At 37.9% G+C, this 26,463-nt stretch overlaps 1 protein-coding gene across 1 annotated transcript; it reads left to right on the top strand.

The window, feature by feature from the left end:
- Nucleotides 1-8,195: 8,195 nt before the first annotated feature.
- LOC141557227 (deoxynucleoside triphosphate triphosphohydrolase SAMHD1-like) lies at nucleotides 8,196-26,002 on the top strand. The gene is made up of 15 exons (XM_074292605.1): nucleotides 8,196-8,472; nucleotides 9,205-9,271; nucleotides 13,133-13,205; nucleotides 13,889-14,049; nucleotides 15,080-15,195; nucleotides 16,540-16,610; nucleotides 17,142-17,297; nucleotides 18,453-18,553; nucleotides 18,656-18,764; nucleotides 19,449-19,540; nucleotides 20,861-20,976; nucleotides 21,787-21,926; nucleotides 24,365-24,460; nucleotides 25,215-25,319; nucleotides 25,823-26,002. The coding sequence occupies exons 1-15, from the start codon at nucleotides 8,280-8,282 to the stop codon at nucleotides 25,985-25,987; spliced, it is 1,761 nt and encodes a 586-aa protein (XP_074148706.1). The 5' UTR covers nucleotides 8,196-8,279; the 3' UTR covers nucleotides 25,988-26,002.
- The last annotated feature ends 461 nt before the right edge of the window (nucleotides 26,003-26,463 follow it).

Here is a 26,463-nt window from a genome sequence, read left to right as displayed (position 1 = left end):
CATAAAGTAGCATCTCTATAGTATTTATTATATATTATATTGCATATGTATTTATATCAGTTTTTATTAATAAAGTAGTGTCTTTAGTATTTATTATGTTACATTATATGTATTGATTATTGGCTTTTATTCATAAAGTCATATCTCTATAGAATTTATTATATTATATATATATTTCTTATTGGATTTTATTCATAAAGTAGCATTTCTATAGAATTTATTATATTATATTATGTTTGTATTTATTATTGGGTTTTATTCATAAAGTAGTATCTCTAGTGTTTATTATATTACGTTACATATGTATTTATTATTGGCTTTTATTCACCAAGCAGTATCTCTATAGTATTATGTTATATTATAACATACATGGTATATAGTATATATGATATTGTTATATAATTATATAATACACATGTGTATTTATTACATAATTATATATAATTCATACCATTGTATCATATTATTATAGATAGATGCTACATGTACTACCTTAAGTATAATATTCTAAATATATTATTACTTATCTACAATCTATATAATCTAAAACCTATCACTTATAGATTATCATTATTAACCATAATAGTATAATCCAGATATGTCCATGATATCCATGATGGTTAATCCTCACCCCCATCATTATTGCCCTTGTCTGTACAATTGGACTGATGGCTCTCCTGGGGAATGGAGGACTTCTGGGTAAGTCACTTAACCCAAACTGCCTTGTCCAAAAGAAAAAAATGAGACCTTAAACTCTTGACATCATCCCACAACACTTCCATCTCCATGAAGTCCATGCTCCTGTGTGCTCCTAATTTATACGCATGACATTCTTTTTCCCCCAAAGCAATTGGGATTAAGTGATTTGGCTAGGATCACACAGTCAGAAAGTGTTAAGTGTTTGAACTCAGGGCCTCCAGATATCAGGGCTGGTGCTCCATTGACTGCACCACCTAGCTGCCCGGGGAGTGGGACTTTTTGCTTCTCCTTGTCCTTATCCTCTTTCTCATATTGCCTGCCTTTCTTCACCATCCCTGTCTCATTACCTTTCACTGCTTGCCCCTATATTTGCTGCATTTAGAACCTGATATGCTTGGTCCAATTTCATAAATTTCACAAATTAATTAGTTTAAATATCAAAGGAAATAAAACAAGTATGGATGAAGGGGCAATAGCAGATCTTAAACTATGTTATAAATCAGCAAGCATCAAAACCATTTTGTATTCCTTAAAAAAATAGCTATAGATCAATGGAATAGGCTAAACAAGGGAAAATCAGAAGCAATGAAACTCAATAACCTAATATTTAGTAAACCAGAAAGTGCTTAAGAAAAACTCTAATGAAAATTGGAAAGCAGTCTGGAGAAATTATATTATGCCCACATTTCATACTATATTCCATGAAGAATTCTAAGTGGACATATAACTTTTATTTTTAAAATCATAAAATAAAATATTAGAAGGAAATTGTATCTTTTACAGCTATCTGTAGGTGATTTATTCTTAACAAAAAGGATATAGAAGCAATTTCAAAAAATAAAATGCGAGATTTTTACTACATAAAAGTGAAAAGTTTTTGTACAAACAAAATTAATGTATCTGACTTGACAGCTAAAATCCCTTCTTCAACAAGATGCCTTTCCTGGTCATCCTTAATCTTAATGTCTTCCTCAGAGGTTAATTTTTTTGTCTTTCTTTGTGTCCCTTTTGCTGAGCATGAATCTGGGACTTAATAATTGCTTATTAACATGACTTATCCAGGACAAGAAAGGAAATGTTTAACTTGCTTTAAAATACAACAAATATGATAAATACAGAGGAGTGGGGGGAAATCTACATGATCTTATGCATAATGAAGTAAGCAGAGCCAAGAAAATAATATATACAAAAACTACAACAATGGAAATGGAAAAAAATCAGAAAAATAATTTTTAAAAAAATGTTATAAAATTCCAAAGAATAAGCACAGTCCAAGAAAGAGATAAGGAGACACTCCCCACTCAAGTCCTACAGAAATAGGAGGTTTACAGATCCAATGCTGTGGTATTTTGCACATGTTTTTAGACTTTTTGGATGTATGGTTGAATTTTGTTGCTTTTTTTTTAAAAAATGCTATATAGAATGCCTCTCTGGGAGAAAGCAGCAGAAGGGGTGCTGGGAGAAATTTTAGAAACATAAAAATTAAAGATACCAATTTTAAAAAAATGTTAAGTGACTAAAATGACCCCTGGAACCATATTCAAAGATTTTCAGCCCATTTCCTATTCGTAGTGACACCACTTGGGGTTTTCTGGGCAAAGATAACTGGCATGGTTTGCCATTTCCTTCTCCAGCTAATTTGTAGATGAGGAAACTGAGACAAATGCTTGCCCAGAGTCACATAGCTACTAAGAATCTGAGACCAGATTTAAAGTCAGGTAGCTGAATCTTGTTTCTAAGTCATCTACATTTTTCCATTGTATTTCCTCCTTTATTCTTCCAGAGAATAAAAAATGTTTTAAAAGAGAAAGTAAATGTAAAAGGCCCTGATTTCCCAGAGCAAAACAATAAAGAAAGCAAAAGCTCTTCTTCCTTTCTTCCAATTGCAGAAGGCACAGCTCCCAGTCTGATCAATCAGTCTTCTGACTTTTTTTTCTGTTTGGCTTCCTTCAGCTAAAATTTTACTGTTTAAAAAAAAATTAAAGCTTTTGAAAAAATGAATACAGGGGATAATTTTATTAAAAAATTACTCATGCATATATACTGTCAAAAATTTTTATAATTATAAAATTTTAAAAAATAAATAAAAAATTAAAGCTTTTTATTTATAAATCATATGCTTGGGTAGTTTTTTCAATACTGATCCTTGCAAAACCTTTTCTTCCAAATTTTCTTCTCCCCTCTCCGCTATCTAGCAGGTAGTCCGATACATGTTTTTAACCATTTCCTAAGAAAGTTTTACTTATATTGTTCCCAATAAAAAAAGGAGCTGGAAGTAATGTAGAAATAACCACAATGCAATAAATACTTGCTATCACTGCCAAGGGAAGAAGTAAGGCAGCCAAGGACAATAGATGTTTAGAATGAAAACTTTTTGTTCAAATTTTATGGAGGATGAGAATAGAGCTTTTCATATACAATTTTGCATTTACAAATGACAAGGGAGCCCCAAAATTCTCTAATGCTCCTTCAAGGAGAAAGTCTCCTTGAATCCTGTGTCTGTGAGATCCACCCCAAGAAACCAAGATAAAGTGGTTTATCTTGGTGGAACTAGTTGAAGTATTCAATTCCAAGATTGAAATGTTGTTGTATAAAAAACAGTCCCAGTAAGTGGTCTCATCTAGGTCTGGGGGCAGTGAGAGCATTGAGGGAAACTTCTGTCTCAGATTTCCTTATAAAAACATCAATTTTAAACTCAATCCTTGCAGAGGACCTAAAATGCCATGCTATAGCATGTCAAGGAAACCTCTGCCTGCTGGAATGATCTTCTCTTCCAGCACTACCCTCTCTTTATCTTTCTCACCAATTTCCCTAATACATTCACTATAATTTAGTCATACATTTTAGGTGTTGCCTAAATGATACATTTTATAGATATTTCAGTTTTTATAAAATTCCTGTGTGAAATGAAGTTTTTTCTGAACCTCTGCCCAAACATATTCTTACATGTAAAACTTTTTTTTATTTTTTAATAAAACTATAGTTTTTTATTGTTATTGTTGTTTGTGCTTCATTTGTTTTTTTTTTTTTTTTTTAATAAGCTTTTTATTTTAAAAACATCTGCAGGAATCATGACAGCATTGATTGTTGGGGATTCTTGGTGACTCACCCAGGGTCACACAGCCATGAAGTGCTAAGTGTCTGAATTGTTCTCCAGAGTGACTAGATCAGATCACAGTTCCACCAACAAAGTGTTAAGTGTCCCAGTTTTCCCACACCCCCTCCAATTAAGTACTTCTTTTAAAGGTGATGATAGCTTTCAATTCTCTTATTGAAGACATCTGCTTATATAGCAGTTCTCTAAGGAATTTAAATTAAGAGTTTATTATGATTGACTTGTAATCTTTTGTTTCTGGATTAGATTTCTGTGATTTCTGTGTGACTTCCACAAACAAAGGGAGAAAAGGCCAGGTAGGGGTGGGACTCCTGCAGTTAGGAGTATTCAATCTAGTGTTTTACAGTTTTTATTTTGCACTTCCTTTTACTGATGAACGCCTTGTCAGATGGGAGATGCCCTTTCTCCAGTTTATAATAAAGCCCTTTTTTGCTTTTTCTAACTCTGAGTCTCTGATCTGAGAGATACCATCCCACACAAGATTTTTTTTTTTTTTTAAGTTTTCCAAAGTCTCAGAGAACGCTGGAATGATTTCAGAAGAGTATATGCATGTCCTAAAGAAAAATGAGCATCAAAGGTGAACAAAAAGGGCTTTTTTTTTTTTAGGACAAAGAGAACTTAGTCCTCCCAATTCTGCATGGAAAGAGAGGGGGAATTGACATCTGAACAGGGTCTCACCAGATGTCCAAGTCAATCGCCTGTTTCTGTCTGAGTCAGATGTAGTTTACCAACCAAAAAAAGTCTGCAATGTGTTAACTAGCCCCGAAGTACTGATTACCATTTTCTGAGGTATTTTGCTGAGGAAATGATGCTCCAGCTCAGAGTACAACAGGGGGCAGTGGCGGTGAAAAATAGCCTCGTTCCAAAGCGGAGGCAGCGGGAGACAGCTACGGAATCTGGAAAAGGAAGACAAGAGGAAAGAGCCCCGTTAAGAAGAAACAAATCCAAAAGCGCACCTCCGCCTTAGAGGCCTGCAAGGACCTTCAGGCACTTGTGGATTGGTGAATGGGAGGAGATTTAGGGAAGACGGTCAAGTACAGTTTAGGGACTGAGCAGTCTCCTGGCCCCCAGCGAGATCGGGCTTCACCTCCCTCTGACTTAGCCTCCTCCCCAATGCACAGGGGACTCCTGGCAGGTCCTCCCGGATGCAGGAACGAAGGACAGACAGCTCTTGAGAAGAAGCAGGACCTGCCCAATGGGGAACCACCAGAACCCGCCAGGTGGAGGCGTCATTTCTTTTCTTTCTCCTTTCCTTTCCCATAGTCTACATACCCTTGAGCTGTGAGCGCTACACTGAAAGGAATGGAAAGTTTTATCACTTAAATCTCTCCAGATACCTTTGAGTTTAAGGGCTAGGCAGAACAACTGAGGAAAACTGAGGCAGGACAACTGAGGGAAACGGAAGCTGGACAACTCAGGGAAACGGAGGAAGGACAACTCAGGGAAACGGAGGAAGGACAACTGAGGGAAAAGGAAACAGGACAACTGAGGGAAACGTAAGCAGGACAACTCAGGGAAACTGAAGTGGGACAACTCAGGGAAACGGAGGCAGGACAACTGAGGGAAACGGAAGCTGGACAACTCAGGGAAACGGAGGAAGGACAACTGAGGGAAACGGAAGCAGGACAACTGAGGGAAACTGAAGTGGGACAACTCAGGGAAACGGAGGAAGGACAACTGAGGGAAACGGAAGCAGGACAACTGAGGGAAACGGAAGCAGGACAACTGAGGGAAACTGAAGCGGGACAACTCAGGGAAACGGAGGCAGGACAACTGAGGGAAACTAAAGCAGGACAATTCAGGGAAACGGAGGCAGGACAACTGAGGGAAACGGAAGCAGGACAACTCAGGGAAACGGAAGCAGGACAACTCAGGGAAACGGAAGCAGGACAACTGAGGGAAACTGAAGCAGGGCAACTCAGGGCAACGGAGGCAGGACAACTGAGGGAAACTGAAGCAGAACAACTCAGGGAAACGGAGGCAGGACAACTCAGGGAAACTGAAGCAGGACAACTGAGGGAAACGGAAGCAGGAGAACTGAGGGAAACGGAAGCAGGAGAACTGAGGGAAACGGAAGCAGGACAACTGAGGGAAACTGAAGCAGGACAACTCAGGGAAACGGAAGCAGGAAAACTCAGGGAAACGGAAGCAGGACAACTGAGGGAAACTGAAGCAGGATAACTGAGGGAAACTGAAGCAAGACAACTGAGGGAAACGGAAGCAGGACAACTGAGGGAAACGGAAGCAGGACAACTCAGGGAAACGGAAGCAGGACAACTCAGGGAAACGGAAGCAGGACAACTGAGGGGAACTGAAGCAGGACAACTGCAGGAAACTGAAGCAGGACAATTCAGGGAAACGGAGGCAGGACAACTGAGGGAAACGGAACTGAAGCAGGACAACTGAGGGAAACTGAAGCAGAACAACTCAGGGAAACGGAGGCAGGACAACTCAGGGAAACTGAAGCAGGACAACTCAGGGAAAGTGAAGTGGGACAACTCAGGGAAACGGAGGCAGGACAACTGAGGGAAACGGAAGCTGGACAACTCAGGGAAACGGAGGAAGGACAACTGAGGGAAACGGAAGCAGGACAACTGAGGGAAACTGAAGTGGGACAACTCAGGGAAACGGAGGAAGGACAACTGAGGGAAACGGAAGCAGGACAACTGAGGGAAACGGAAGCAGGACAACTGAGGGAAACTGAAGCGGGACAACTCAGGGAAACGGAGGCAGGACAACTGAGGGAAACTAAAGCAGGACAATTCAGGGAAACGGAGGCAGGACAACTGAGGGAAACGGAAGCAGGACAACTCAGGGAAACGGAAGCAGGACAACTCAGGGAAACGGAAGCAGGACAACTGAGGGAAACTGAAGCAGGGCAACTCAGGGCAACGGAGGCAGGACAACTGAGGGAAACTGAAGCAGAACAACTCAGGGAAACGGAGGCAGGACAACTCAGGGAAACTGAAGCAGGACAACTGAGGGAAACGGAAGCAGGAGAACTGAGGGAAACGGAAGCAGGAGAACTGAGGGAAACGGAAGCAGGACAACTGAGGGAAACTGAAGCAGGACAACTCAGGGAAACGGAAGCAGGAAAACTCAGGGAAACGGAAGCAGGACAACTGAGGGAAACTGAAGCAGGATAACTGAGGGAAACTGAAGCAAGACAACTGAGGGAAACGGAAGCAGGACAACTGAGGGAAACGGAAGCAGGACAACTCAGGGAAACGGAAGCAGGACAACTCAGGGAAACGGAAGCAGGACAACTGAGGGGAACTGAAGCAGGACAACTGCAGGAAACTGAAGCAGGACAATTCAGGGAAACGGAGGCAGGACAACTGAGGGAAACGGAACTGAAGCAGGACAACTGAGGGAAACTGAAGCAGAACAACTCAGGGAAACGGAGGCAGGACAACTCAGGGAAACTGAAGCAGGACAACTCAGGGAAAGTGAAGCAGGACAACTGCGGGAAACTGAAGCAGGACAACTCAGTGAAACGGAGGCAGGACAACTGAGGGAAACTGAAGCAGGACAACTCAGGGAAACGGAGGCAGGACAATTAAAGGGAACTGTGGCACAACAGTGGCACCCTTCCAGTATCACTGTCCTCTTTAAGAAGGAAGCACAAGCAGCAGCAATAACCCTCTGCCTTGGTCTTGTTCTTGGTAATTACTCCGCAGCCTCCCTAGCTCCTTGTCTACCTCTTGCTCTGAGCGGATCAGTACTGCCGAGATGGCGCAGTGCATAGAGCGCCAGCCCTCAATTCAGGAGGACCCGAGTTCAACTCTGGTGTGACCCTGGGCAAGTCACTTAACCCCAATTCCCTCAGGAGGGAAAAATGGGCTTTCTGGAAACTGACTCCCGACGCTTTCCACCTCCTGTCCATCAGTACCTCTATGCTCAGCGCCCTCCCCATTCCAAGGGAAGCTCTGGAAAGCCTGCCCGGGTTTTGCATTCGCGTCCCCTGGGCTCGAGGGGTTTGGTCACAGAACAGGTTTACGTTCATACCCTCCTTAGTCTGGCTCGGCTGGGTCCCAGGAGGAAGAATCAGAACCGGCGGATGGAAGTGCAATAGCGAACGTCGGGTTCCCACTCAGGTAAATCTCCCCCAGAGTACCGGCCTGCCGCAGCGCGAGTACGCGCCTCCCTGCGAGTCCCCGCAGAGGCCGAAGAGCTGAGAGAAGTTGCTGTTGAACATCTTTGGCCTGGGCCCGGCCAGCCTCTGGAACCCTGGCTGTAACTACAAAAGTCTCAAACAATGGCAGCGCACTTTCGGGGGCGGCACCAACAGCGGCCGTCCCAATTACTGCGCACCGCCCTCCGGTGGGTGGGGCACGCTCCTCCCCGGCCTTAAAAGGGAGGTGGAGGGGGCGGCCCTCCCGTGCTGGAGTCGTTGTGCGCTTGCGCGGCCCCTGCAGAACCGATTTCTGGATCTCTGCTGGTGCGGCCCGACAGAGGAAAGGCCATGAGGGGATTCGGGACTCCTCCTAAACGTGCCCGCTGCGGGCCTCCTTCCCCCACTTCGGAGCACGCCGCTACCTCCGCCGACGCGGAGCGGGAGGACGACGCCGATCCCCGGAGCTGGGACACGGAGCGGCTGTGCGCTTTCCTCTGTGATCAGGGCTTCTGCAACCCGACGCTGCTCGGCCGCATACGAGGTAATTGTTACTATTTTATTACATTATATAATAATTATAGTAAAATCTTATTAACTAGTGTTTCTAGAAACAACGCCCCTCCCCCCCAAAAGCAAAAAAACCCAAACCCAAACCCTCACCTACAAACGGTAATGAATGATATGAGGACTGCAGATGTGAAACTTAACACAAATTACAGCTGTCATGTTGATCACTGTGTTGTCATTGCTTTAAATTTTAAATTTGTTACAAGAAAAGGGCACAGAATGATTAGGGGAAATAACTAGTGAAAAAAAAAAGGCAACAAAAAATCTGAAATTTAAATTTAAACAAAGGAAGCCCACAAGATTTCTGCAGGATTTGATCAGAGACTTACTTCATAGAATCACCAGCTCTATAGTGATGATTCCAAAAGTCAGGATGGTTGTATTCATGCTTTAAAACCAAAAGAAAAAAAACCAAAAGAAAACTATACTTGAGTCTTTGGCCGAGGTTTTGCTCCCAAGTACAACATCTCCTCTAACCTTTTATTAGGAAAAACAAAAAAACAACATTCTTCAACTTTTACTTTGTATTTATCACTGATGGGTTAGTATTTCTCCCTAGACATTTCAGATAAGCTCTCTTGCATTTTGTACAGATCATACAGCTGTGAATTCGTTTCTAGGAATTTCCGTTTGAATTATATTTTATTTAATAAATATAAAAAGACAAGATGTATCAACATTTTAACTTTTAAAAATCTTTCCGTAGAAAAAAAAATCAGAGGCACTCAGCTGCTCAGCCTTGATGAATCAGTTCTTGAAAGTCTTGGAGTAAGGTAAGGCTGTTGCTCACATTAAAGTATGTCACAAAGCACACTTCAGATAATTCTCTTTTAATATTTTCTTCCTTTTGGATTATCATTTGAGTTCTTAATTCTTGATCTCAAAGGCAATTTCTGAGTGGGAAAGTGACAGTCAACATATTTTTGATGTTCGATGATGAATTTTGCTGGGGAGTTAAATGTTTTTTAATGGCCAGCTTCTCACTCTTGAGTTATTTGTGAGAGCACTAGATGATGTACAAAGATGAGAGAGAAAAATATTTTCAAGAAAATGTAAGGCTTGTTAGCAGTTGGTTTTAAAACTTCCTATTTTGCAAGACCTGCAATTTGCTGGTGATGGAATTCTGGAAAAAAGAAAACCAAGTATCATTAGCAAGACTCAGGTGTACTTTTTTATATTTTATTTTCCCCCTGAGCCTGGGGTTAAGTGACTTGCCCAGGGTCACACAGCTAGGAAGTGTTAAGTGTCTGAGACCACATTTGAACTCAGGTCCTCCTGAATTCAAGCCTGGTGCCCTATCCACTGCGCCACCTAGCTGCCCCTCAGGTGTACTTTTTAATGTTTGAGTAATTTTATTTCAGGATCTACAGCTAATGTCTTTTAAGACTCTCATCTAAGGTGACATTGGTGTTCTGTTATTCACAGGAGCTTCTTAAACAGTTTCTTCAGGGATTGAACTTGTCTTCCTCTGGTGCTGACAATCTTGGGATATGAAATCTTTTAGGGACCCACTATTTCAGATTTACTCCACTTTATCATGTTGTAAAAGAGTTGCTAGACTGGCAATCAAGAGATTTTCTGTTATTAGCAGTCTAACCTTGGACATCTGGCAGGAAACAAGTATTTATTGTGTGCTAGCCACTGGAGATAGGGGAAAAAATGGTGTGGGGCATGTGGGAGACAGTATATGAGTATATGCAAAATAAATACTGGGTAAATTTGGAGTGAGCCACTAGCATCACATGGGAGAACCAGGAAAGGCCTCATTTAAAAGGAAATATTTGAACTTAACTTTGAGAGGGAAAGTAAGAAATAGAGAATCCATTCTCGTTATGGGGGCAGCTCATTCCAAGACACAGGAATGGGAGATCAAGTTTTGTGTGTGAGGAAGAGAAAGGAATTCATTTTGGCTGGAGCAAAGAATGTGTGAAGGAAATAAGATGATAAGGCTGGAAAGGTAGTTTGGGGCCTAGTCATGAAGGCCTTTAGAGACCAACGGAATCAATATTTGATTGTAGAGGCGAGAAGGCGCCCCCGAGTTTGAGGAGAGGAGTGACTTGGTCATATCTGTGTTTTAGTATTATCTACCACTTTGTCAGCTCTTTGGAAAATGGATTGGAGAGGGAAGAAGTGAGGGCCAGAGACCATTTAGAAGACTGACAGTAGTTCAGGTGAGAGGTGAGGTGGTTAGCCAGATGAATGAGAAAGGGATAGGATGGTGAATGGTGTAGAGGTAGTATCTATGAGATTTGGCCACTGATTGGTTAGGTGAGGAAGAATGAGGGGTCAGGAAAGACTTCAGAGTTTCAGTCCTAGATGATTGGATAGATCAGACATCCAGCTGGAAATGTCCAGGAGGTAACTGGATATGGTGCTGAAGGAGTGGAGCACAGGCTCATAACCGGAAATATAGATCTTGGGCCCATCTGTATGGTCATTGAACCCATGGGAGATAATGATTGCCCAAAGAAAGATCGAACAGAACCCAGAGTTTGGGAGTCAGAAATAGATGAATATTCAGTCAGTTCATAAATATAAAAAAAAAATTTATTAAGCTTCTGTCTTGTACCAGGCATTAAGCCAGTAGTGATACAAAGAGAAAGGTAAAAATCCTTATTGTCCAGGAGCTGATAGTGTAATGAGGGAGAAAACATGTAGATATGTATGCACAAGCAAAGTATGTGTGTTTGAATTGGAGGGAATCAAAAGCAGACACTAATTAAGAGTCATTGGGAAAAGCTTCTTTTTAAAAGTGACATTTGAGCTGAGCCTTGAAGGAAGCCCTCACGTCCAGAGAATTCCAGGTATGGGACACAAACCATGAACATTCCCCGAGTCAGGAAAATGGAGTGTTTTGTTCCAGCAACAAAAAAAGGAGCCTGTGTCACTAGATAGAAGAATATGTGGAAGAAAACTTTAAAGCTAGAAGAAATGGAGTTTATTAACAGCTTTACTGAAGAGCAGTCAGACAGGAAGGAACTGAGAACTGAGAGAGCCCTCTCTGCACCTCACTTTATTTTTGTGTAAAAACAGTTTTTGTTTGTCCCCCCCCCCATTGCTAATATTTTACACTAGAGTCTGATGGAATGGTGCCTCTTTGGAGTGTAAGAGAGAATTGTTAAATTAAAACTGGTTAGTCATTATTATCTTATCAATAGTCTCTGTAATTAGTCCCTGAGAAATAGTTTGGTTTCTGTTGCTAAAATGGTCAGGGCAGATATGTGTAAAAATTGAGATCTAGGGTGGAATCCAGCCTTTGACACTGACTATATGACCCTGATGCAAAACAGTTTCTCTTTCTCAGAGTCAGGTGATAATTGTGGTAGCTACTTCTGCTGGGTTGTTATATTGGAAAGAAAGTACTTTGTAACCTTAAAATGTGGTAGAAACGCGAGATGGTGAGATAACTATCAGACATAAAGTAGTTCGTAGTAAATCCTTCTCTTCAATAACTGCTGAAAAAATCCGTTTACAGCAGAGGTAGGGTTTTTAAACATGAAAACCACAAATGGCTAGATCATTCCCGGATCTTGTACAGTTTCTAAGTTATTAGGGCCTTGTGATTGTTCAGCGGGGCACAGGATCAGTTACTGTAGCCAATGGCGGAAGGAAGGCACCTAGTTTGACTCACTTGGCAGTGATAGGTGGAGGGGTTGTTAACATACAAGGGATTGGGGGCAACTAGGTGGCTGAGGACCCGAGTTCAAATCTGTCTCAGACACTTAACACTTCCTAGCTGTGGGACCCTGGGCAAGTCACTTAACCCCAGCCTCAAAAAAAAAAAAAATTGGGGGAAAAAACATATAAAGGATTGATCACTTCAGCTTCAGCATGTCAACTGCAATCTCAATTTCAAGTCAAAAATCCCCTGGAAAGTAAGGAAGCTCCAACAAATCTAAATACAATATACATATATCAATTAATATGAAAATGTTTTAGAAATCTCATTACCTCAAATACTAAAGAGGGGCCAAAACTCGCAAGTAGACCAGGCTTGGTCTTTATGTATTGAGAGTCTAAATTCCAGCTGTGACTCGGCCTTAGTCCTTAATGCTGAGTTGTGTGTAAGTCATACTGATTGGGAAAGACTCCCAACAAGAGAATCAGCTAGTATTTATTGTGAACTAAATGCTTCAGGCGACAGCTGGGTGATGCTTTGGAGTCTGGAAGACTCATTTTCCTGAAGACAGATCTGGCCTCAGACATGGACTAGCTGTGTGACTCTGAGCAAATCACTTAGCCTTGCTTGCCTCCGTTTGCTCATCTGTAAAATGAGCTGGAGGAAGAAAAGGCCAGCCATTCCAGTGTCTTAGACCCCACATAGGGTCATGAAGTCAGACCCAACTGGAAAAAGACTGAACAGCAAATGTACGTTAGGGAACAGAGGAAATACAGCATTTTGTCACTCTAGCTTTCAGATGGCTGAAAAGACCAATCAGGAGAATGTCCTCTGAGCATGCTTGGAAACTTTATTTGCTTGGGACATTTATTGAAGTAAATTTTAAATTATTAATGGCTCTTAATGATCTGAAGGTAAAAAAGTGACCTGGTTTTTAAAAAGTTATTGTTAAGTATCACACTTTATCAAATAAATTGTGACTTGTCTTTTTGGGGGGGTTTGGTGACTTTCCCAGTTGTTTAGAAGAAAGACAGAAATTGCTGGATTGTATCCATCAACTGGATGAAGACCATGAAGAGATAATGAAGGTAAGTGGGAGTTAATTTTTAATTGTTAGATCCTAATATTATCTGTATTTGGAAGGCCTTTGTTTTCTTTTATCCATTTTATGTTTGAAGGGGCTCAGTGGCTATAGCACCAGTCCTCAAGTCAGGAGGACCTGAGTTCAAGTTTGGCCTCAGACACTTATTTAACATTTCCAAGCTGTGAGACCCCAATTCCCTCAGCACAACCCAAATTCAGTGAACATTATTAGCAAAGCTAAGTGAGGAGACAGCTTTTAAAGTAAATGTTGTTGTTTTTTTTTTAACAATGGGATAAATTTTCAGGTATCTATTAGTTTCTATAATGGTGGAAAAAAACAGTGGATTCTTAATTTGTAATTTTTAAATCTATTTTTGAGATCATAGAATGTTTCTTCTTTTGGCTCCCTCTCATTCCAAATCTGTGTAATTAGAGTAGTCCACCAGTAGAGCCAAAGGATGAAGCAAATGAATTAATTTGATTTTGTTTAATTTGATTTACAATGAATGGAACTGTAGCCCCAAACTGTGTAAATATATGGCTTGGAGGGAATCGTTGGCATATATAACATCTTAAATACTTAAATAACTTTGGTCTTTAGACTTGACATGGGGATTTAAAAAATGGGTTGTTACTTTTCATGCATAAATTGTTTTCATGTACAACTGTAAAAATCATCATTTTCCAGATATTTAACGATCCTGTTCATGGCCACATAGAACTTCACCCTCTTCTTATCCGAATCATCGACACACCTCAATTTCAAAGGCTGCGATACATCAAAATGATGGGAGGTGCTTACTATGTTTTTCCAGGTGCCTCTCACAACCGATTTGAGCATTGTCTAGGGTAAGGAGAAAAATGCACTTAAACAGAAGTATTACAGATAAGTTGTTCTTTAAGTCTTTCCATTACAAAGAACTTGTGCTTAGATATGATCTATTTTAGTAGTTTAACTTTTGTATTTAACCAAGTTCTTTCTAGCACAGTTAAATGTTATGGTGTGATTTACTTCCTACTTGTATATTCCTGAGTGTGGTAGTTGGGCTGGTGAGACAATAATTTCTCTCCAGGGTATTTTAGGGTTCCCCTTTTTTTTTTAAGCTTTCTTATGGATGTTATAGTCTATAAATATAAGTCCTTCAGTTTTCCTTCCTGCTTATTCTTATATAGGTTAGTTTCTGCCTTTGAAACCAAACTACTCAATATTTGGGGGAAAAATATGAATTTGAAAAGACAAAATTAGAGTTGTAACAATAGTATTAGAATTTGTCTTTTTTTTTCCAAAACGTGGAGGAAATGTTCCTGAATGGCAGGAAATGTAGTTTCCAGTTTATCTTTAGAGACAGTTCTTTCCAATATAATTTTGTTGCATGGTGCTAAGTGAATTACTAGAAAATTACAGATAACCCATATTGAATTGTGAGTACAAAAAAATTACACATAAAAGTGCTCTTGATGGGATTACCCTTACAATATGTTCTAAAGTTCTACTTACTCAGATAATTGAAGGTGACTAGAATTTTAAGGTTACTTTGAAACAGAAATTTTTTAACCTTTTCTTTTTCTTTTTTTTTCTATGTTATGTATTCTTTTGGGCAGTGTGGTGAAGCCTGTAGGTTCCTCAAAAGAATATTTTTAAAATTTATAAAATACATAGTGTTACCTCCAAAAAAGTTGTAGTAAACTATCATTATTATTTTAAAAATCAAATTTAAAACGTTCAAGGAGCTGAGAATAAGAGCCTCTGCTCTAAAGAAATGTAAACAAATATTACAGGTTGGATAACTGATCTTTGGGACTTGAAACGGTACATTCTTGATTGAAGAAACAGAATATATCTTCTAAAATGAAATTTTATTTTCTTCTTGCTTCACAGTGTCGGTTACCTAGCAGGATGTCTGGTCAGTGCACTGCGTGAAAAACAGCCTGAACTACAAATAACTAAGCGGGATATGCTGTGTGTTCAGATCGCTGGGCTTTGTCATGATCTAGGTAAACATGTTCAAGGAGCCAAAGGAGTTCAATGTGTAAAAACGTGATTTATATAAGTATTGAGGGATATAGTGTTCCTTTATTTTTAAAAACCAACCAACTGAGAAGTGTACAGTATAACAAATCCTAACTTCTCTTTATAATACCCCAGTGAATATCAGCATACAAAATCTGTCACCGTTTATGTCACTCTGTAATTCCAGAATACGTCATAAGCATTGCCACATCCTATTGCCTCAGTTGAGCATTTCTGCTACAGTATGCTGTATTAAAGACTCAATTGTGGATTATGAAAGTCTTCTGATCACTATGTCTCAGTAGATAGTTTGATCCTTTGCCTTCCTGAATCCATCTTTCTCGTGTTTAAAATACCTGAGATTTTTTGAACAGAAGATTCTCAGATTAGGGAGGGGGCAGGATTTCTCACTTCCACTATCCATGTGGGTGTAAAGCTAAATAATAGCCCCTGGGACTGTTGGCAATCCAAAATATTTTTGTAGCTACTGGTGAAACTAGATAATCACTAGCCTTATAAGGGATTATAGAGATCTGACTTAATCAGAAATCTAGTTCTCTGGTAAGGAAACTAGCTTAATCTCTTTCCTATGTGTTTCTTAGATGATAGGAAAGAAGTGTCTCTTACTGTTCATAGACCATTGACCAGCTTAGGTAAATCTGGAAAAGATTATCTTTAGGAAGTTGGCCCTTCTTGTTTCTCAAATGTACAGAGAACTAAGTCAAATCTATAAGAGCACAAATCATTCCCACATTGATAAATGGCCAAAGGATATGAACAGTCAGGTTTCAGAAGAAATCAAAGTGATCAGGAGTCATATGAAAACAAATGCTCTAAAATCTCTAATAATTGGAGAAGTGTAAATTAAAACAACTCAGAGTTACCACCTCATACCAGTCAGATTGGTTAATAACAGAAAAGAAAATGATAAATGCTAGAGAGGATGTGGAAAAATAGGTACACTGATGGAGTTGTGAACTGGTCCAGCCAGTCTGGAGAATGATTTGGAATTGTGCCCAAAGGGATTTAAAACTTTAAAAGTGTATACTCTAATCCAGCATCACAGACTATTGGGTCGTTCTGTATCCCTAAGAAATCAAAGAAAAGGAAAAGAATATGTACAAAAACATTTATAGTAACTCTTTTTAGGGTGGCAAAGAATTGAAAATGGAGGGGATATCCTTCAATTGGTAAAGTTGTGGCATATTGTTGAGGCCATGGATCTTCTGAAGAATAGAAATGAATTAAGTTTGAATAAAAAAGAATAGATAAAATGAATTTGTGCTTTTCAGTAGTGTGAACCAGTGCTTCTTATTCTCTTTTTAAAGGTCATGGACCCTTTTCACACATGTTTGATAGAAGGTTTATTCCCCGTGCTCGCCCAGGATATCATTGGGAGGTATGTGATATAGTCAGATTTTCACATAGATAAAAAGATGAAGCATTTATAAGGCACATTACTATATTCCAGGCACTGCACAAAGTTCTGGGGATACAAATAGAAGCAAAAAAGCCAGTCCCTACCCTACCTACTAGACCTTTCGTTCTAATGAGGGGAAATAGCATGAAGAAGACCTGGAAAATGTGGAAAGGGGAAGGGCAAGCCTTGTGGGCAGTATCCCTCCATGGTGTACGGGGTGTCAAGGAGGTTAAAAAGTCCAAAGAATGAGCAGTGTGCCCAGGAGTGAAGTGACCACATTTCTTGGTGTCCTCCTACAATCCCCACAGGTAGCAGAACTCCTTAAGGCAAGAGTAGAAAATTAAAGGCTAGCAGAATTTCTAAACTAAGTTCAGAGTTAAAGGACCATGAGTTAGGCAGCTACGGGACAAAATCAATTAGTCATAATTTGAATGAATAAATAAATGACAGCGGGTCAGCTTAATTTTTACAGATCAGATGGACAAGTTTCTTCTGTTCTTATTTTTTCAGCATGAAATGGGTTCAGTGAAGATGTTTGACTACCTGGTTAAGGCCAATGGAATTGAAAATATAATGAAGAAATATGGACTTGTTCCAGAAGAAGATATATGTTTTATCAAAGAACAAATCGCGGGACCTCTTGATTCAACAGGAAAGAGTTCTTTGGTGAGTTAGCTAGTTGGTTTGAATTGCCTAATACTTCTTAAATGAGGGACTATCTTTTCCTTTCTGTAAATTTTACCAGTTTTTAAGAAGTGCATTTATAGTTTAGAAGCTCCCCAAATTGTAATTGCATCCTAAGTTGTTTATTTAGATCCAGCTATATAGTCATTTGAAAACTGCAACTATAAAACTCCTTTGGACATCCATTTTCCTTCCATTTCTTTCCTGCTAAAGAAAGTTTGCTCCAAATGTTTTTGTCCATATGAGATCTTTTCCTATTGATGTCACTGGATAGAAATCCTTTTTTGGTGTTTCTGGGTCAAAAAGAAGGTATGCTTTATTGTCTTTTCATGATAAGGATAAGCTTAGTTGGATTTTCTTCTGCCTTTTTTTTTACCTTCTAAAATCCCTACCTTTAATCAAATATATTAAAAATATCATCTGAATTATCTTTCCTTTCCCTGCCAATCAGTTTTCTGCCCATGGAAAATTTCATAATCTGTAGAGATTATTTCTATATTCTTTACCCCTTTAGTGCATATGGTAATTTCTTAAGCAGAAGTCCATGGATTTTTTAGTGTTTTGATCATTATGTTTCAATAAATGTTTTCAATATTTCAATAAAATGTTTCCTTTATAATCTTATGTTTTATTTTATATGTTTAAAACTATTCTGAAAAGAAATCCCTAATGTCTTCAGACTTCCAGAGAGATCCATAATATTCAAAAAGTTAAGAAATCCTTTTCTAATAATACCACATGTAAATCTTTAGGTTTGACAGGTATTTAATTGTTCTTATACATTCCCTAGAAATGTAGCATAGCTCCTGATTGGTCTTAGGAGTTTGATGTGTTTGCTTCCATAGTTTATACTACAGAACACTGACCGCCATTCCTGTGGGTAATAATGGGGCTATCCGTGCTCTTTATTCACAGGACAATTAAGACGTGATAATGTTGGGGAAAGAATGAACTTGTGTGTAAAAGGCTTTTCATGTGTTTTAAAACTTGGCAACATAAACAGAAAAAGTTCTTGTATAAATAATTGTCTCTTTTGTAAACTTGCTTTGCTATCATATCTGAAAAGTAATGAATTAATGAACATTAATCCATGATTATGACTAAATAGTTTTTCCCTGGTCTTTTTTCCCCCCCCAGTGGCCATATAAAGGACGACCTGAAGAGAAAAACTTTCTTTATGAGATAGTGGCTAATAAACGCAATGGCATTGATGTGGATAAATGGGATTATTTTGCCAGGTACACTTTGAACATTTCACAAGTGCTGTCATACTTTGATGAGTAATTTCTAAGTATTTTCCTACTGATTTTTTTCACCTCCCTTTCTTGGAATCTTTTTAGGGATTGCCACCATCTTGGAATTCCAAATAACTTTGACCATAAGCGCTTTATTAAGTTTGCCCGTGTATGTGAAGTAAACCATAAGAAATATATTTGCACCAGAGACAAGGTAAAGTGTTTGAGAAAAAAATAGTCAAGAAAGAAAGGGATTCTCTTGTTCCTAATTACAAATTGAGAGTTGGGGGAATAGCATTTTCAGTCATCTTTTCTTTTGTTTAGTATTGTTAAATGCTCTTATAAAATTAATAAAATGTTGGACAGCATTCGCAGCTTTTGTGAATGCATGATTTTTGTCACCTTCCTGAATTTATTGGGGATGCCAAAGGGGAAAAATCACATACATAACTGTTTAATTTGCCTTTGTGACATAAATACGCATATCTCTATGTAATTCTCTGTTTGAATTTGCTTAACTTATGTGGAATTATGCTAAAATAAAACCTTGGACAAATATTTAAATATTATTTTATGATATTAGCAGTATTTAGGTCCACTTGGTAAAGTATTAAAAAGTTAAGAGCGAGCCAATGAATGTCACAGATCTACCATCCTTATATCAGGGGTACTGGGATGGTGTATACGTTATTCATTGTGTGGTAGAAAAAGAAGGGCATGCAGGTTTAAATTTGTTTTCTGCTGCATCCCACCTTGGGACTTTGGATCAGTCATTTTACACAAAGGTGTTAAACTAGATCAATTCTGTGATCCTGTGTAACCTTATGCACATTATTTATGCCTGTCTTCATCGCTTTTCTGTTTCTCATACTTATAAGTTTGTTTCACAATTCTCTAGGAAGCTGGAAACCTGTATGACATGTTCTATACACGCAACTGCCTGCACCGAAGAGCTTACCAGCACAGAGTTGGCAACATCATTGACACAATGTAAGGATTTTCCTCTCCACTTCCCTACACAATTTTCCATTGTGCATTTGTTGAAGTGAATTGAATGTTGTATGTGTTCAATATGATACGTATTTCAGGTTCTGAAGGAATTCAGATGAAATGAAAAACATGCTGTAGTTTAGATAGTTTATAGAGCCAGCCTTAATGAGAAAATTGAGTAGGAACAATAAAAAGTATCAAATATCTAAAAATAGCACAGAAAACATGGGAGGAGATCAAGGGGAAATAGAAAATGTCAGTCATCAAAACTGTTTAATTCTGGTTTTTAAAAACCCCATAAAAAATAAATCACTGAAATAGACTAATGAAGCTTTTAATTTTTGTTTGGTCCCAACTCTCATTCATAGTTAATTTTTAAATTTTCAGTAGTATTTTATTTTCTAAATGAAGTAAAGATAGTTTTCATCACTTTTTTCTTGGTAAGACGTTATGTTCCAAATTTTTCTCCTCCTCTCCTTTATCTCCCCTTCCCCAAAATAGCAAGCAAACTGATATATTGTAAACATATTTTTATATTTGTCATGTTGTACAAGAAAAATCAGATCAAAAGGGAAAAAAAAGACGAAAGAGAAAGAACAAACATATATGTTTATAAGAACAAAAATATATGTGGATATATACGTGTGTATATATATATATATATATATATATATATATATATATATATATATATAAGAATTGTACATGTTTGACATATATTGGATTACTTGCTATTTAGATGAGGGGTTTGGAGGAAGAGAGGGAGAAATTTGGAACACAAGGTTTTCTAAGTGTGAATGTTGATAACTAATTTTTTTGGAGGGGGAAGCTGTTATTTTTAAAATATATATATATATATATATACATACATACATACATACATATATATATATATAATATATGATTTTAAGTTCCAAATGTTATCTCTCCTTCTCTCCACTCCCCTTTGATTGAGAAGGCAAGCAATTTGATGTGATTTATACATGTAAATTCCTTCAAAACATATTTCCATATTAGTCATGACGTGAAAGAAAATAGAGAAAACCAAAAGAAAAATGACGTTTTTTTAAAGTATGCTTTAATCTGCATTTAGATGAAAGAGTTCTTTTTATTGATGCTTTCATGTCTCATTCAATTTTCTCTTTCCCTGCATCCAGTGAGCCCTCCTTTGTAAGATTTAAAAGAAAATTCCATAAAACCAGCTCACAAATTAGCTGCATATGATAATATGACAGCATCTGTATACAGTTCCATTCCCATAGTTCCCCACCCCAAGTGAGAGATGCACTTTAACAGATTATGTAAATTAATTCTCAACAGGATTACAGATGCCTTCCTTAAAGCTGATCCCCATATAGAAATAGAAGGTAGTGGAGGGAAAAAGTACAAGCTTTCTACAGCAATTGATGATATGGAAGCCTATGTTAAACTTACAGGTAAGATTTTAAATGGATTTAATTCTACCCAGATACAATATAGGCAATCAATCTTCATCTTAGAAATTGGCTATACTTAGAAAGATTGTTAATTTTTTCCCCCAGATTCAAAAAGCGATATGCTATATAAATAGTATTATAAGTGGTAATTAAACTCCAAACCAACAATAAAAGCCCATCAAATTCATTAAAGTATTTGGTCAAAAAATAGTGGTCAAAATGGTCAAAAAAAAATTCAGTACTTTAGAAGATGTGATTTAATGAGGGTGATGGCTAACTGGCACAGTGAATAGAGAGCTGGCCTTGGAGTAAGAAACTTGAGTTCAAATCCTGGTTCAGATATTTAGTAGCCCTGTGACACTAGATGATCATTTAACTTAAGTCTATAAAATGGGTATAATAATAAAACTGATCTCCAAGAAGTATAGTAAAAGTCAAGTGAGATGAAATGCAAAGTGCTTTGTAAAGCTTTGGAGTGCTGTGTCCTTTTTTGTGTTTTCAGTAGACTATTTTGGCTACCAAAATCAAAAATTAGGATAAAAAAATGATCACTTGGCAGCCAAGCCCACTGTTGCCTGTAAGTGGGCTTAGCTTTTTTTTTTTTTCTTCACATTTTGTCACTGCACGTTAGTGCTGATTGTAAAGCATAAATTAAGGAAATTATATTTGAAGATCACTTCTTAAAATACAAAACTCCAATTTTAAGGAATACCTAGAAAATCCTTAATGCATTATTCCTACATATCTGGATGATGGGGGGGGAGGGCGCTTTGGATAGTAGGATATTGATTGTTGTTTTGATTTTGGCAGATAACATTTTTCTGGAGATTTTGCAATCTCGTGATCCCAAATTGGCTGAGGCACGAGAGATTTTACTGAAAATTGAAAGTCGTAAACTATACAAGTTTGTGGGTGAAACTCAGCCAACAGGGGAAGAGAAGATTCAAAAGGTAAGTGGATGCTTTGAAGGTCTTCAAATTGCACTTCCAAACTTTGATTTGAAATTTGGCAATGTGGGTGATTATAAGTGGTCCTCCTAATGTAACTGTCCTCATCCCTAGTCTCCAAGGTCAAGTAATATGTTATAAAAGAAAATGTGAAGTATATTAAATCAGATCTGGCTCTGTTCTTTTGGACTGTTTAGATCTTTGCATCTCATTCTGTCAGCTCATGTACTCAAAGAGTTCTCTTTTAATTAGACAGAATTGATTCTCCCTGCCTACTATAATAGTTGGAGATAGAAAAAATTTAAGCCATATGATTTATTAACAAAACAGGTGTAATAAATGGTTGAGTGGACTCCTTAGTCAGTTCAAAGACCATGTGAATAAATAGTGAGACAATGTTAGTTATTGCAAATACATAATATTTTAAAATTTAATTTTAATTTAATGAAAGAAAACTATTAACAAAATACAAGACTAGGTCATCTGGTTTCTTACTGTAGGAAAGCTCAGATGTTCCCAGGTTGGGAGAGGTAGAACAAATGGGGACAATTCCATGAAATCAGAGAAAGAGTGGGTATATGCAGTTAAAGGAACATGAAAACAATAACTGGTTGGCTAATATAGGGGAGTTTTCACATAGGGATTGATTAAGATGTGTAATTATGAGAAAATTCCTTGTATCTGTATTCAATTCTGATTAAATTTCTGGTCACTGTAGCCTAGGTCCTTAATTAAAGTCTCTAAGCAACAGATAGACGTGGTCCAGCTTGCCATTCATTCAGGAATTAAGTTTATGGTTGGGTTTTTTTTTCCTTCCTCCCCTTCCCCCCAATTCACATAATTGAATGAAGTATTCTCACAAGACAGAAAATGGGCTAGACCTATATTGAGCCAGTGCCAGAATTGGGTCACAGGATAGAATCATTGGGGTTCACTCAATTATCTTTTCTATTTTTTTTTTTTTTTGGCTGAGGCAATTAGGGGTTAAGTGCCTTGCCCAGGGTCACACAGGTAGGAAGTGTTAAGGTCAGATCGGAACTCCTGACTTCAGGGCTCGTGCTCTATCCACTGGGCCACCTAGCTGCCTCTCAATTAAATATTTTTAAGAATATTTTTGATGATTGTTTTTACATCAATTATTTCTGAATCTATACCCCACCCCTTCATAAACCGAACCCTTGTAACAAGGAAAAACAATTAAAAACAGCTTAATGTTTTATGTATGCAATACTGTGTCTTCCTGCCTCTGCCAAGTGGGAGAATTAACCTCTTTTATCTTGTGTGGCGTCTTAGGACATCCTAAAATAATATGCTTAATTCATTTCCATAAACATTACCTGCCTTCTACAGTAAGACATTGTGTCAGGCATTAGAATTTGAAATATTTTTCCATCTATTTAACATTTTATTTTCCATGGAAAACATGGAAAACAATTTTAACATTTGTTTTAAAACTTTTGAGTTCCAGATTCTCTCCCTTCCTCCTACTCTTCATTGAGACACATGCAAAGTTATGCAAAACATAGAAATTTTTAGTGACCTTATGTCATCTAGGAGTTCATGGGATAGGTACCCTAATAAATCTTAGTTGCAAAGGAGCCATGCATAGTTCTCTAAAACATTTAAGGGAGGAAAGATCAGGCTCAGTTTGGTCTGGGAATGGGGCATGAGGAGCAATCACTATGAAATGACTATGAGGAAGTACTGAGCCCAAAAAAAGGTTTTTACATAATGTTTTTATTTATTTATTTTTCAATCACTTACATTTTCCACTGTCTCTCTCTTCCCACGCCCTTCCAGAGAAAGAAAAGTTCAGCTAAACTACCAACAAAACGAAAAGTCTAACGTTATGTGCTGGGGTACCCTATTCATGCTCAGCTTCCACCTCTGCAAAGGAGAGGTGTTGTATCATATCCCTTTTGGGCTTAACAAATCCTTATTTCATAGCTCTCAGTTTTAATTATTTTGGTAATCTTTTTCTTTAAACAGAACAAAAAACTTATTTATTTTTGTTCTGAACTTTAAAATAATATATTGAGAATTGTGTATCACAATTTGTTTAGTCATTCCCCCCATTCAGTGAGAATCTATTTTGTCTCCATTTTTTTGCCAGTAAGAAGAAAAACTATTCTAAATATTTCTATATATATTTGGGGTCTTTTTGGCAAAAACAATCTTGGGATGTGTGCTGAGTGGTGGAATGTCTTTTTCAAAGGATGTGGATCTTTTAGTCACTACTCTGTTCTCATAATTCCAAATTTCTTGGAACAGTGGGGTTTTAACATGACAGATAAGAGGCAGGAAAAGTACATTGCAGACATTACAGAACATAAAGGTGAGGATATTCACGTGATATGAGCCTGTGAGTAGTGTACTATAAACTTTCTCTCATAGTTTAAGCTGTCTTCTAGATAATAAATTCAAAATTATTTTTTTCCTAGGAGGAATATGATGAACTTCCAAAAGATGTTGCTGCTTCCATACCACAAGTTATGGATCTAAAAGTTGAATTAAAGGCTGAAGATTTCATAGTTGATGTAAGTTGCTGGCACTGTGATATCATTAACAAACATTTCTCCAAACCATGTGTAAGATTGTTCCTGTAAGCTGCTTCCAATTGTCCTCCTGTTACATTTAGTTTATGAACATTGACATTTTTACTGATTCTCACATCCCATTTTATAAAAAGGCGCAAATTTTGTTCGTCCTCAAATGAAAGGGATGTAAATTTAGCTGCCTATACCAGGCAGTGTATTTGGAGAGTCGATTGGGCTGGGTATGTTGATGTTTTGCTGTTTTAAAATTCAAGAGTTTATAATAATTCCCTTTATTTATATGGACAAATTGATGATCATGTCTAGAACAGGATTTGATAAAATGTCCTTGGACAGGAGAACAAACTCAATTGTTAACATTGTTCCTTAAAGGAAAATCCAGTTTGTTTTCAAACATACTTTCCAGGAAATCACGGAGTGAAGAGCAAGGACTATTTGTGTATTTCTCATCCCATAGCCAAAGGAAATGATGGAAGTTTGATGGCACTTATATTTCTACTTACTCTCCCAAATAATAGGATCCACTCTGCTTGTAGGAACCTTTTGCCCAGGCTTAAAGCAAACTAAAAGGAAACAAATTCCTCGGGTTATTTTTAGCAGAATGTTTTCTTCTGCCTTGGTTAATTTTGTTGGTCTTAGTCATGATGATGGACGGTATTCCTTGGCTTGCCTCTCTAAGCTCAATAAGTGAAGTGGTATTGCTGTTCTGTAATTTTTTCTTTTATCTTCTGTTAAGGTTATCAACATGCATTATGGAATGCAAGAAAAAAATCCTATGGATCATGTTTATTTCTATTGCAAGAGTGACCGAAATAAAGCAATCATGATTACAAAAGATCAGGTAAACATTCAAATTAGGTCAAAATAAATTTGCTATTGTGACATGTCATGTCTATCCACCTGTCTAACATTTTTAATGCAGTTCGAAAGAGTTGGTGTTTTGGCTGGGAGGGAGGATTGATATTTTATTATGAATTATGGGGCATAATGATTAGAAAGGAAAGTTATAGAATCTTTTTTTTTTTTTAATACCTTTAGTGATAGTATGTGAGGCTACTAGGTGACTCAAGGAATAGAGTGCTGAGTGTGGAATTGGGAAGACCTGAGTTCAAATCCTTCAGGTGCTTACTCACTGTGTGACCCTGAGCAAGTAACTTTTGGGTCCCCTAATCCACTGCAGTAGGAAATATCACTTGCCGCTCCAGTGTATTGATGGTCCACAGGGTCCACCACCCCTGATTGGCTGAGACAGCATCCAAGTGGGAACATGATTGGTGGGGAGATTTAGTGTCTTACCTGCTTTGTGATTCAGGAAAGAAATGATGAGTTCTTTCTTTTGAAAAGGTTTCACAGCTTCTCCCTAAAAAATTTGCTGAACAGCTTATCCGAGTGTACTGTAAGAAAACAGATAAGCAAAGTTTAGCGGCTGCCAGGCAGTATTTTGTTCAGTGGTGCATGAACAAAAACTTCACCAAACCACAGGTAAGTCATTTATTACTCTTTTCTTAAATCATTTCCTTCTAAACATCCAGAGAAAGAAGGGGATTTTTTCTTACCTCCTCATTTCTTTGGAACCTGACAAAATTATATTTAAAATAATTTGATTATCATTTCAAATATAAATGAATGTCTGTTTTGTTTTGCTTTTTTTTTTGTTGTTGTTGTTTTAATATTGAGCCCTAGATACTTTAGTGAGGGTTTAACAAAAGTTCAGTAAGGGATATCTCTGAAATTCTTCAGAAACTACTCTGGGATCACTCCTCTAATCCAGTTCCTGCCTCAAGGGCACTCACTATATTATGCTGGAAATATACAACATACAGCTAAAAGAGGATAATGAAAAAGGTATAAATGGAGCAGTGATGAACTATCATCATCAGTGATCCCATCTCTAAATCTCTTCACCTTTAGTCTTCCAGAATAAAAGTTGACTGTGATAAGACTTTCCTTTCATTCTGCCTCATCAGTCTATGCTAATAAGAACC

Source organism: Sminthopsis crassicaudata, chromosome 2, assembly GCF_048593235.1.
Source record: "Sminthopsis crassicaudata isolate SCR6 chromosome 2, ASM4859323v1, whole genome shotgun sequence".
NCBI lineage: Eukaryota > Metazoa > Chordata > Mammalia > Dasyuromorphia > Dasyuridae > Sminthopsis > Sminthopsis crassicaudata.
Note: the sequence above shows the minus strand (reverse complement) of the source record. Positions and strands in the feature narration are given on the sequence as shown.

Excerpts from the sequence above, each read along its gene's own strand:
- LOC141557227 (XM_074292605.1), top strand. The coding sequence starts at position 8,280 with ATGAGGGGATTCGGGACTCCTCCTAAACGTGCCCGCTGCGGGCCTCCT. Across the intron at positions 14,050-15,079 it reads CGATTTGAGCATTGTCTAGG|TGTCGGTTACCTAGCAGGAT; the intron begins GTAAGGAGAAAA and ends CTTGCTTCACAG. Across the intron at positions 21,927-24,364 it reads GGGAAGAGAAGATTCAAAAG|GAGGAATATGATGAACTTCC; the intron begins GTAAGTGGATGC and ends TTTTTTTCCTAG.